We start from the raw sequence: 12,521 nt of genomic DNA, 5'->3' as shown, positions 1-12,521 counted from the left end.
GCCTAAGCATTTGGACGGAAATTACTTGAAAGCCCATTATTTTAGATAAATAAATATCTCTCTCTAGAATTAATTTTAGTTGAGCAATTTTACTGAGATCCAATTTGAAATGATATCCAAATTGGGTCCGCTAGTCTAGAATATTAAAAGTAGACCTGTGTAAGTTTTAGAATTTCTAATTTGGATCTTTTCCAGCATAATGTTTTCCCCTTGAAGATCCTCTTTTACGTATGGGTGGGCATGCAGTGTCGGACCCAGGATTTTAAGGTTGTGGGTGCTTTAATCAGGGGTGGAGCTACAGTACCCTACGAGGGTTCAGACAAATTCAGTAGTTTTTACGTAAACTCTATATTTACACTTAAATTTTGAATATATGTATATGATTACATAATGTGAATCCATTGACAAACATGATCGCTTGGCCTAGTGGTAGATAGACCAACATTAAGGGTCTCCCTTCTGTCGCAGACATGTGTTCAAACCCCATTACAACATATTTATTTTTTTGACTTTTTATATTTCTTTAAATTCAGAACCCACTGACTTCAAATTCTGGCTCCATCTTTGGCTTTAATTTTTTTTAACATAATTTACTAATGATGACATAATATAAATATATAACTATTTAAATGCAACATTAAAATTTGGTGTTTCAGTTTTGGAAGAGTAAGATTTTTGGTGGAGATGGCCAAAAGGTTTTCAAATTTTTGGTTTGAGTAATTAAAAAAATTCAAAAAGTACTTTTAATTTAATAAATTAAGAAGTAAAAAAAAGTAATACAAAAAAAGTCAAACTCATATGAGTGTGAACTAGTGTACAAGAGTACTTGGGTCTTGTGCGTGTGTGTGCATTAAATGTAACTAAAAAGTTGCAAAAAATTTTATACAAAAATGTAGCATAAGCTAAGGGGAATCGATCTCAAGCACCTGGACATGAAAAATCCACCTAACGCCAGAGCACCCAGACAAGTTTTAGTTTTGTGAGTGCTTTTTTATTTTTTATACCATTTTTCAGTGTTTCTTATATAATAATACCTATTTTACATCGAGTTTAGTGAGTGCCAGAGCACCCCAAAATAACACGTGGGTCCGCCTCTGTGGGCGTGGTATGGTTTATACCGAATACCATTTCGAAATCGAATTTTTTTATACTATGGTATGAATTTATGGTATTTGGTAAGAGTTTTAAATTATTTTGGCATTTGGTACGATATTTGGTATTTATACAATAAATACCGAAATACTGTATACCGCACCAAAGTTTTTTAATAATATATAAAACTTATATATATTATATTTAAGATTATTAAATATATTTATATATCATTCATTAACCAATTGAACATAAAAGTAATTTTTATTTAGAAATAATTTTTTTAGGAAACTTATTACTCCCTCTGTTTCAAAAAGACTTGACATACTTTGACTTGACACAAAATTTAAGAAAATAAAGAATATTTTTGAATCCTGTGGCCTTAAATTAAAATTATGTCAAATGTATCAAAGTGTCCTTTAATCTTGTGGTCCTAAACATGCCTTGTGGAAAGTTGAAATTAAAATATTGTCAAAAAAGGAAAGAGGTCATTCTTTTTGAAACGGACTATAAAAGAAAGTAGGTCAACGGAAAGTAAGTCATTCTTTTTTAAACGGAGGGAGTATTTAGGAATACTATGCTTAAGTTTAGGTAATTTTGTTGAGAGTTTGCATTTTGGACTATTTAATCGTGATTAAAATGTTATTTTTACGTAATTGATTGACAAAGATAGTTGTTAGTATTATATGATTAAAACATTTTTAAAGTTTAAAGTTATAATTTTTTATATGAATATATGTAAGTCGAAATCAAATAAAGTATGATTACCGAATTATCATACCGTAAAATACCGAAATTGAATTTTAAAATAACAAACCATGCCGAATTAATTTAGTATGGTAATGGTATTAATCTTTTAGATACGGAATATCAAATTTATCATACCAAATTTTAAAATACTGTATTGCATCATACCTACCATGTACAACCCTACTTTTACGTCTCCAAAGTCCGAACAATCCACGCACAACCTTACTTCCTCCTGAAAGCTAGTGTAGCAAACGCTAATTTTGAAATCCATATGGTTCGATCCGTTTTCAAATCGTTTCTGCATCTTCCGAAATGTATCACTAACATGTCCATATTAACACCTCGCCCCCATTCAATCTCCATTCCTAGCACATACCCAATTCCAAGACCAGTTGGCAACTCAATTTTTTCTGTACAATTTGAAGAATTTGGGTCGGCTAAATACAGCACCAGTGCATTCAACAAAAGCAATGGAAGTGTCGATACGGGTACCGGTGGAAAAGAGTACTTGTTGATGTCGGATGAGGAGTTGATGAGGCAGTGTGAAATGAGTACATTCAAGGCTTCAGGTCCTGGTGGACAGCACCGCAACAAGCGTGAATCTGCTGTGCGTTTGAAGCATAACCCAACTGGGATTGTTTCTCAGGTTTGCTTTCATGCTTTCCTACATTTCTTATCACCCTTTTTATCGATTTTTTAACTGAAATTTTATTCATTTTTAGGCGGTGGAGGATAGATCCCAGCACATGAATCGTGCCTCTGCTTTATCTCGTTTGCGAGCCTTGCTGGCTCTTAAAGGTATTCCATCCCTTTCAATTTCTACTTTGACCTCCTCCACCTTAAAACGTCTACGGTACCTAAAATCACGACACTCCTCTGATTGCTCCAGCTCCCCTAACACAATTACTCTATCCCTTTTATCATTTAAGAGCTTATGAAAATATGACTGCTATCTTTTCTTAATGTGAGCATCCTCCACCAACACTCTACCATCCTCCGCCTTAATACACTTCCGGCCCTTCCTCTCCTTCGCCTTAGCCAACCTAAACAACCTTTTTTCCCCTCCTTTCTCCTCTAACCCCGCATACAAGCTCTCAAACGCTGTCGTCTTAGTAGCCTTAACTGCTAGCTTAGCCTCCTTCCTCTTTTAACTTGAACTCCTCCCTATTTACCCGCTTCTCTTGTTCATTCTTATTCTCAACCAACTTAGCATACGCCCTTTCTTAGTCTCCACTTTCTTCTTAACTTTTTCATTCCACCACCAATCCCCCTAATGGTGACCGGCCCAGCCCCTAGACACACCCAACACTTCCCTGGTAGTCTCCTTGATGCATCTAGCCGCCCTATCCCACATACCATCTACATCTCCCCTACACTCCCACACCCCCATACCCGCCAACTTCTCCCCTATCTCCTACGCATTCACTGGCGTCAAGCCGCCCTACTGAATTCTCGGTCGACCCTCCACACTTTTGTCCTTCTTTATACCCAAGTCCATTACCAAGAGCCTATGCTGGGTAAAAAGATTCTTATTCGGAATGACCTTACAGTCCTTACACAACACCCTATCCCCTTTCCTAAATTTGAGTTGTAAAAATTGGTTTTGCAGAAATGTAGGGCCCTTGTTGTTTGGTCTTCTCTAGTTCCCGTGGAGTCGAAGCTTTAAGGCAGCTCGGCCTTTGTGATTTGGCCTCCTTTTGAAAGTCACATATAGCGAAATTTTAAGTGTATCGGTTGTGTTTTCAGGGATATTCCCTCCGTTTAAAAAAGAATGACTTATTTTTCTTTTTAGTTCGTTTAAAAAAGAATGACCCTGTTTTTTCTGGCAATACTTTAATTTCAAGTTTTCACGTGACATGTTTAGAACCACAAGATTAAAGGACATTTTGGTACATTTGACACAATTTTAATTTAAGACCACAAGATTCAAAAGTCTTCTTTATTTTTTTAAATTTTGTGCCAAGTCAAAATAGATCATTCATTTTTAAACGGAGGGAGTATTATTTATTTGTGGTCTGCTAATCTTTTTATTTTTGCACCTGAATCCGCTGACGCTCTTGTCCTTTTTTGTTTTGTTGTCCACGTTGCTCCTTCTGTCTTTATCCGAAATAAATCTTGGCGACAGGAACCTCAAAAATTTTTGTGCTTGCTGGGCTCTTTGGATACGTATCTGTTTTAACCAAAGGCCACATCACCACTCCAAAGCTTTCCCTAAAACCATCACTTTAATATTTCTTCCAGAACCACTGCCTTATTATTTAAGTCAAATTAATATCTTAAACTCACGCCATGACAAACTAGTGTCAATTATGGAGTATGTTTTTCAGCAGTCAAGCAGTTGTGTATTATATACTTATATCTCTATTAACTTTGACTTTTGTGATTGAGAATATTTGTGCACTTTGAGTTCGGGTTGCATGATTGTATCAAATGATGAGTTTGGAGTGCACTATAGAGAGAGCAGAGTTGTGCCAGGACACCCACAAAAGTTGGTTTTGTGCACTTAAGATGGAAGCTAGAGCAGAGGGAGACCCACTTAATACATGGAACCAGAGAGGAGACTTATGAGAGATCATCTATTTCTTTTTATTGGTGTAATGGGTCCATTTTCCTAATCGGCTAATCTTGTGGCAGACCAGCATCGTGAAACTCTGTTTCTGAAATTGTCTTGTTTAAGAGCAAAGTTCCTCCTCTTGTGATAATAAACCTTTTGGGCTTTAGTTTCTTGAGTTCTATGGCTTAGGTTCCAGAAAATAGAGTTAAAAGTTTTTGAAGTTCAGCGCTGTCTAAGAATACAAAGAAGCAGTAAAAGAAATAGAGGGTTTTCTAGGAGATGAATGGTGAAAAGCTATTGAAAATAATGGAATACATAGATTAAACGAAGTACAGGAACCGTGTTACAATTGAAACCACCCCTTAGTCATTGGGAATTTCTCAATTGACTGAACTATGATTCAAAGAAATGGAGAGATTGACAAGGATGTCATGCACCGTATTGGTGCAGGGTGTTTGAAATGGAGGTTTGCTTCAGGAGTTTTGTGTGATAAGAAAGTGCCTCGTAAGCTTAAAGGTAAGTTCTATAGAGCGGCAATTCAACTAGCTAAGTTGTAGAGCAGAGTGTTGGCCAGTTAAAAACTCCCATATCCAAAAGTTGAAGGTGGCGGAGATGAGGATGTTGAGATGGATGTGCGAACTTACTAGAAGGGATAAGGTTAGAAATGATATTATTCGAGATAAGGTGGGAGTGACTTTGGTAGAAGACAAGATGCGGGAATTGAGGTTGAGATGGTTTGAGCATATGATGAGTCGGTGCACAATGCACCAGTACGGAGGTGTGAGAGGCTCGCCTGGATGGTTTCATACGGGGTAGAGATATGCCGAAGAAATATTGGAGGAAAGTAATTAGGCGTGACATAGAGCAGTTACAACTTATAGAGGATATGACCCTTGATAGAAAGATGTAGCAGACGTGGATTGGGGTAGATGGTTAGTGGGTAGGAATGCGTCCTTACTAGTAGGATGGACTTCTTTGTTTGTTGATGTACCTGTAGTCATAGTGTTATGCATGCACATTGTAGTTTCTTGTTTGTGGTGTTTTGGTGATGTTTGTGATTTCGAATAGATAGTTCATACTATTACTCTGTTGGTGTCTTGTTTCTTTTTTTATCTAGTGGTGTATTACCCTATTTTTTTGTTTGTTTTTATATTTTTTGTTTGTTATATGTTATTTGTCTTGAGCCGGGGGTCTATCAGAAACAATCTCTCTACTTCATTTGAGGTAGTGGTATGAACTGTGTACACTTTACCCTCTCGACATCCCATTTTGTGGGAATACATTGGGTATGTTGTTGTACTGAACTATGATAAAGAAAAAGCAGCTACTGTTATTTAGGTCTCTTTGCTAGTTGTTTGTGAGAAATATAGGAGAAAAATATTATTGAATTGTTGTATCTACATTTTTACACCGAGACCCTATTTATAGACACTATGTTTCAATCCTTTTTCAAATAGGATTCCATATACTATTTCTGTTCCTACTCCAATTCTAACAATCCCCCTCAAGCTGGTGCATACAAGTCAGTAGTCATATGTACCAAGCCTGTCATGGATGTAATTAATACGAGGATTAGTGAGAGACTTGGTGAAGAAATATGTAAGAAAATTGGTAAGGACTGCTCAGGATGTCTGAGTGATCACAGTTGAAAAGGAACGAACTGAAAAAGTGGTTGGAAAAGTAGTAAACGTTGAAGAAAAGTCGATCTACCACTGAAAATTTGCCGAAAAATAATATAAATTATATGGGTCATCTCGAAATTAAGAAATGAGTAGATCTTGAACAATAAAGTAACCGAAAAATTGGTTGGAATATGTTCACGCGTTGGATTTGATGGATGAAAAGTGGTCATAATATGTGAAAAAATTATATGGGTTGGGTCAGAATGATGGCACGACTCTGGGTCGGGTCATAATGACGGCACGACCCTACTGAAAAAGAGAAATTATATGGGTATGGTCGGAATGATGGCACAAACCTATTGAAAAAGAGAAACTATATGGGTAGGGTCGGAATGATGACACGACCCTATGCAAATAAGATCTGAGGTGTCATCGAAAAGATGCATGGAACTATGCAAATAAGATTTAAGGAGTCACTGCAAAGACGCATGGTGCTATGCAACTTAGATATGAGAAAGTAGTCCGAAAAGATGTACAATATTGCGCAAATTAAATATGAGAAGTAGTCCGAATGCTACGCAAATCATATATGGGAAAGTAGTCACAAAAAAATGCACGGTGCTACACAAATCATATATAGAAAATAATCACCAGGAAGATACACGGTGATTCAACTTTTGCTAACATAATCATTGTCCAGATGGGTGACATATATGGATTATAGCCGCCCGCTGGCAGCGAAAGCTCTTTGATTCCTTACCAAGATTGTAGAAGCATTGATACTTGTAAGGAATATATGTGAGGGTTTGGGGAGTATAAGATGTACGCGGTAGACCTTACCTTACCTTTTTGAGGTAGAGAGGTTGTTTCTGATATACCCTCGCTAAAAAGATTCTTTTTTTACAACATACTCGGTGTAATATAACCCTACAAGTGGGGTTTGGGGAGGATAGGATGTATGCAATAGACCTTATCCTACCTTTTTGCACAAATATCATCTAGGAAAAAATGAGTGTAAAATAAGTACAGGAAGATTTGTAGCATACCATTAAAACGCAATGTAATAGTAGGACAAGTAACTTAAGATGGCAGGAAATGTTATTGAATTGTTGTATCTATATTATTACACTGAGACCCTATTTCTAGACACTACATTCCAATTCTTTTCCAATAGGATTCTATATTTTATTCCTATTCCTACTCCGATTCTAACACAGTCAATTAAGAATTGGACTAACTTACTATACTCCTATTCTTTTCCAATAGGATTCCAGTTCCCATTTAACCAATGTGGGACTCAAGTCTCATTCCTTGCAATAATATCATAACAAACCACCACGCTTTGCATCTGTCGTCCTCGATGGCTGCGGCGTCACCATCCCAGGCTCTGTTGGCGCGGAGGGTGATGGGTGACTTTGATACCATTGGTACAATCTTAGGAGAACAACACCCCAAAAACTTGCTTTTTAAGGTGGGAGAGACCAAGGCTATATAAGCCCCACATCAGTTTCCTATATAACCAATGTGGGACTCAAGTCCCATTCCTTGCAATAATATCATAACAAGATGACCCTGAAAGTGTAAACTGGACACGTTTTTCATAGGTTGGGAGTTGAAAAACTTTTGAAGTTTTGTTTTTCTGTGAAGTTTCTTTTTCTTAAGTAGTTAATGGACTGGTCTTCATCCTTGGATGTGCTCAAGGCTTTAAGCTCGTACTTTAGGTTTAGCATATTGTTGATGAGGCACTCTTTGCCTAGAAGCTTCCATTTATTTATACTTTCTATTAATTTCATCTAGTTAGGAACAACTTAGATCTTGAAACATATACACCTCCTCAAGAGCTGCTTCAAATTCTTCCTGCTAAATCAACAATCAGGGGATCAAATTGTGGCCCTCAAATTGGACCAAACAATTCTAAGTTTGTTTTGGTATGTTGTTCCTTTTCTCATGTCCTTGATATAAATTACGTCTTACCGCCAAATGTAGTGATGTTTTCTTGGTTGTCGTTCTTCTTTGATCCATAGGGAATGCAAGCTTTATTGGACCTACTTTTTGCGGTTGAGGGTTCAGTATCAGATGCCGCAAAGAAGTTGGGGTACGTGTTTGTGGAGATAAACTTCATTTTCTTTTGAAGTTAGTCAAACTTGTTCTGTTTGATAGAGTAATTCCATATATCCTTGTTTCATCTTACTGGCTGATGCAGTTTAACAAGTTAGGCTTCCTGCATAGATCCCTTAATCCTTATACTGTCATTAGGGAAGCAGGGTAAGTTTATTTTGCTGAACATTTTTTACAGGTTGAGCACAGGGGCTTTATCAAGGTTGCTATTATCTGATGATAATCTCAGAATGGCTGTGAATGAGTTCAGAGTATCCAAGGTATGGATGCACACTCAGATGGATATTTTAGCTCACATGTATTGGAGCTTAGTTTCTTATTAATTAATTGTTTGTATACCTATATAATCTCCATCTCATGCAAAAAGTGTAATGTTCTTGTGTAACATCAGTTCAAATTACTTGTAGAGATATAGACATCAGCCTGAAAGTGGAAGAAGGGCATGTAAGGCGGAGTTGAAATATCATTCTAGCCTTCTCCTCCATGAAACAGATCTTACTACACTCAGCTTATCTTCATGCTGGAGAGACACGGTACTGTCTGGGGGTTTAATGGATTCTTAAGATGAGTAATGGCTTATCAGCCTTACGTCCTTTGGCATTCTATCATAAAGTTGAACTTTGTTATACTTGTGTTCTCAGGCATTACATCATAATGTTTGATTGTGTCATAGTAGCAGATCCTAGCACAGCCAGCAATCTTTTAAAACCCTCTAATCTCTGAACTTTTCAAGAATTGATAGCATTTTTTATATATTACTTACATGTGTTTTTGGGTAGATTCTTATAGTACATTTAGGTGCAATCTACCCATGAAGGATTGTCCAAAGCTGCTCAGAGAAAATTTCTCACAGTTAAATACTCCCTCTATTTCAAAAAGAATGACCTGTTTTCCTTTTTAGTCCGTTTCAAAAAGAATTATCCTTTCCTTTTTTGACAATACTTTAATTTCAACTTTGCCCATAACATGTTTAGGAACACACGATTAAAAGTCATTCTAGTACATTAGACACAACTTTAATCTAAAGCCACAAGATTCAAAAGGTTCTTTATTTTCTTAAACTTTGTGTCAACTCAAAGTAGGTCATTCTTTTTGAAACGGAGGGAGTACTATTTTATGAGAGACTTGAAAAGTGTCATGACTATGAAAAGGAAAGACGCAGACAGTAATAAACCATATAACGGATTGTGCGTTATCCTTCTTTTTAAAAAAAGTAAGTTTAAGTTTCACTTAATAACTGTTATAACTTAAGTAATATAACCATTCTCATATTCCCCATATGCTACCTCATACAAAAGGGAGGAAGTGACAACTACTGATTTCTCACAATCGGATGTGGTATAAAGGGGTTCCAAACTCATATTAGGAGTTTCAATAAGTGGAGAGTTGGCAAATATAGAGTGGGAATAAAGATCGGTGGAGGTAGTTTTTTCCAGCACCAAAAGTAGTACGGGAAATTGATGATCAAGATGGGTTTATGGCAACAAGTTGAAGGGAATAAAGCGGATAGGTGAGTGGATTAAGGTGCTCTTGCATTCAAAAGGCTGTGTAGAGGTGCACTAATCAAACCGAGTAGGGCTGGCTTAAGTTGAAGATATGGGACTTGGGTGGAAAGGAAACCCGAGAAATTGTGATTCAAGGTGGAAGACAGATGACCACACCAATAAAAAGAAGGTTAACTGTTGAATCTACTTCAAGTGACCAAACCAAAAAAGGCGAAACGAAGTTAAAATGGGAACCAAAAATCTAGTAATTGAATAAAAATGCTCTTTTTAATGTTTCCACCACTTCATAAGATTCTATTAAAAACATCCAAGGGTGTGCTTTAATGGTTAATGAAATGAGTGGAGAACCATCAGATTTCAGGTTTCAATCCTAGCAGAGGCAAACTACTAGGTGATTTCTTCCCATATGTCCAAGCTTTGGTGGACAGAGTTACCCTACTTGCGTTCGTGGGAGGTAGAAGATGTGAAATTAGTCGAGGTGCACACAAACTGAACCCATGCAACGGTTATTAAAAAAGAAAGATTCTATTTCAGTGTCGAAATTTAGTACACTTCCAAATCTTGAAAATTGAAGAATAATAAGTTTTTACTTCTAGTCATCGACACACTTCATAAGTTCCCATTTCAACATCGCAATTGAACAAAGGTAGTGGCATCACATGCTTTTCTTGCTGAAAATTTGTTATGTTACTGTGTAGGGTATGAAGCCTTTGAAATAGGACTCATTCGTGAAGTTGTCATCCTCGGGGTACTATTTCTCTTCACTTCCATTCGCAATATCAAGCTACAGGATATGGGTGCTGGTGGTTTCCGGTCATACGGTTGAATAAAAATGTCTGCGTAGTTACAGTTCAGAAAACAAGTGGTGCTGGCGATATTGACTATGCTTTGGCATTAGACTTGCTTCTTTGTTTCTCAAGCAATACAAATGGTGGCTGGAAAAGTCCAGCAAGATTTCATTGTGAATCCCTTTTTCTTCCTGTTTTCGTTGGTTCTATGTTAGTTTACATTGTGGATTAATTACTGATTAGGGTGATATGTAATGGATAAAGTGATAGATGGTATATATTTGAGATAGCTGCCAGGAATTAGTTACTGATTATTTCTCTGATCTCTTGAACCTTATACTTGTGCCAAATCTACTTTAAGGGTCGTTTGGTGAGAGGTATTAAAACATATAGTTGCGGGATAAAATAAGGGGATCTTTAAAAAATAGCAGCATTTTGCTATAAAACTCAACTTTCATAGCCACATTTTACATAATTATCATTTATAGTCATTATATTCGATTTATGCCCGTTGTATTCGGTTTTACAGGTAGTATGTATCCATATAAAATATGAATACAATTCATATTTAGTCGCGCCAAAAATGGAATTTAATATTTTTAAAAAGAAAAAATCTCAATCACGCTTATTTCGTTGAACTGAATATTTTCTTGCTTAACACTACCATTATCTTTTTTTTTATATTTTTTGTGTTTGTTCCGTTTTTTCTTCTTTTTTCTATTTTTTCCTACTTTTATTTTTTTTGTTTCTTTCTTTTTGTTTTTTTCTCTCTTTAATCTCTAACTTCAATTTCTCTTTCTTCTTTTCTTTTCTTCTTTGATTTTTTTTTTTATTTTCTTTATTATTTTTTTGTTCTATTTTATATTTTTTGAATTTTTGAAAAATCTGACTAGTCGAGCACAAGTCATGGATGATAACGTAAATATCATAATTGTTTATCGTATTTGTAGTCACATCGCCATTTATATTTTTGTATTTATTGATACAACTGTATTTGTATTTTAAAGTTCACACTTGTATTTATATTTTACAGTTCCCATTTGTATTTATATTTAATAGTTCGCACTTGCATTTGTATTTGTTAGTTTGCGCCATCATTTATATTTTATATAATTCACCCTTGTATTTTAAAGAACTATTTTGTATTTGTATTTTATAATTGATTGCGTATTATATTATTGGATTATATTTATATTATGATTTTATTGTGTTTGTATATTTAGATTATATTTGGATTATACTTGTATTTGTATTCTATTTTCTTCATTACCATTTTATTTTTAAGAAAATTTTTTATATCTGTATTTGTAAGTTGATTGCATATTGTATTTAGTCGTAATTATATACAATTTATCATTTGTATTTGTATACAAACAAGTAAGTGCATTAATTGTATTTTCGTGATTCTAAAATATATAAATATGTAATGTATTATTTGATACAAATGTACCGTTTTGTATTTGTGTATCAAAATTATCATTCATATTTGTAAATAAATAAATATCACTTGATACAAATACAATGACAAACAAATGAAATAAATGATTTTACAAATACAAATACAATATGTATTTGTATATATTGTATTTGTATAAAAATTTGAGTTGTATTTATTTGTATAAATAAATACAACTAGTATCAATAAATACAAACAAGTATTCATAGAAAGAAAATCAATCGTTCCTTTTCAATAATTAAAAAAATACAAATGATAGTTGACACTTGTATCTATACGTTATAGTTCGCATTTGTATTTGTATTTTATAGTTCACACTTGTATTTGTATGTTATAGTTCGCATTTGTATTTGTATTTTATAATTCACACTTGTATTTGTGTTTGCTAGTTCGCACAAATGAAAAGAATGAGAGAAATTGAAAAGAAAAAAAAGGAAAAAAATACAAAAAAAGAAGAAGAAAAAAGAGGAGAAAAATGAAAAGGAAAAAAAGAAAAAGAAAAAGAAAAAAATGAATTAAAAATAAAAATAAAAAAGTGAAAAGTGAAAAAATAAAAAATAAAGAGAAAGCAACAAAAAAAAAGGAAAAGAAAAATTGAAGGAAAAAAAAACTAAAAAAGGAAAAAGAAGAAGAGAA

The 12,521-nt window shown here is 34.8% G+C and overlaps 1 protein-coding gene across 4 annotated transcripts; it reads left to right on the top strand.

The window, feature by feature from the left end:
- Positions 1–1,970: 1,970 nt before the first annotated feature.
- LOC107867946 (peptide chain release factor 1) lies at positions 1,971–10,743 on the top strand. 4 transcript variants are annotated; one of them, XM_016714450.2, is made up of 7 exons: positions 2,000–2,488; positions 2,565–2,640; positions 7,816–7,946; positions 8,043–8,113; positions 8,315–8,396; positions 8,544–8,669; positions 10,340–10,743. In XM_016714450.2, exons 1-7 carry the CDS (start codon positions 2,114–2,116, stop codon positions 10,358–10,360), a joined length of 882 nt encoding a protein of 293 aa, XP_016569936.1. In that variant the 5' UTR covers positions 2,000–2,113; the 3' UTR covers positions 10,361–10,743. The 4 variants fall into 4 exon arrangements, with proteins under 4 accessions (XP_016569938.1, XP_016569935.1, XP_016569936.1 ...); XM_016714452.2 differs by lacking the exon at positions 8,544–8,669 and having other exon boundaries at positions 1,971–2,488; XM_016714449.2 differs by having other exon boundaries at positions 1,971–2,488; positions 8,544–10,743.
- Positions 10,744–12,521: the final 1,778 nt, after the last annotated feature.

The sequence above is a fragment of the Capsicum annuum genome, chromosome 4 (assembly GCF_002878395.1).
Source record: "Capsicum annuum cultivar UCD-10X-F1 chromosome 4, UCD10Xv1.1, whole genome shotgun sequence".
Taxonomy (NCBI): domain Eukaryota; kingdom Viridiplantae; phylum Streptophyta; class Magnoliopsida; order Solanales; family Solanaceae; genus Capsicum; species Capsicum annuum.
Note: the sequence above shows the minus strand (reverse complement) of the source record. Positions and strands in the feature narration are given on the sequence as shown.

Excerpts from the sequence above, each read along its gene's own strand:
- LOC107867946 (XM_016714449.2), top strand. The coding sequence starts at position 2,114 with ATGGTTCGATCCGTTTTCAAATCGTTTCTGCATCTTCCGAAATGTATC. Across the intron at positions 2,641-7,815 it reads AGCCTTGCTGGCTCTTAAAG|TTAGGAACAACTTAGATCTT; the intron begins GTATTCCATCCC and ends AATTTCATCTAG. Across the intron at positions 7,947-8,042 it reads ACAATTCTAAGTTTGTTTTG|GGAATGCAAGCTTTATTGGA; the intron begins GTATGTTGTTCC and ends TTTGATCCATAG.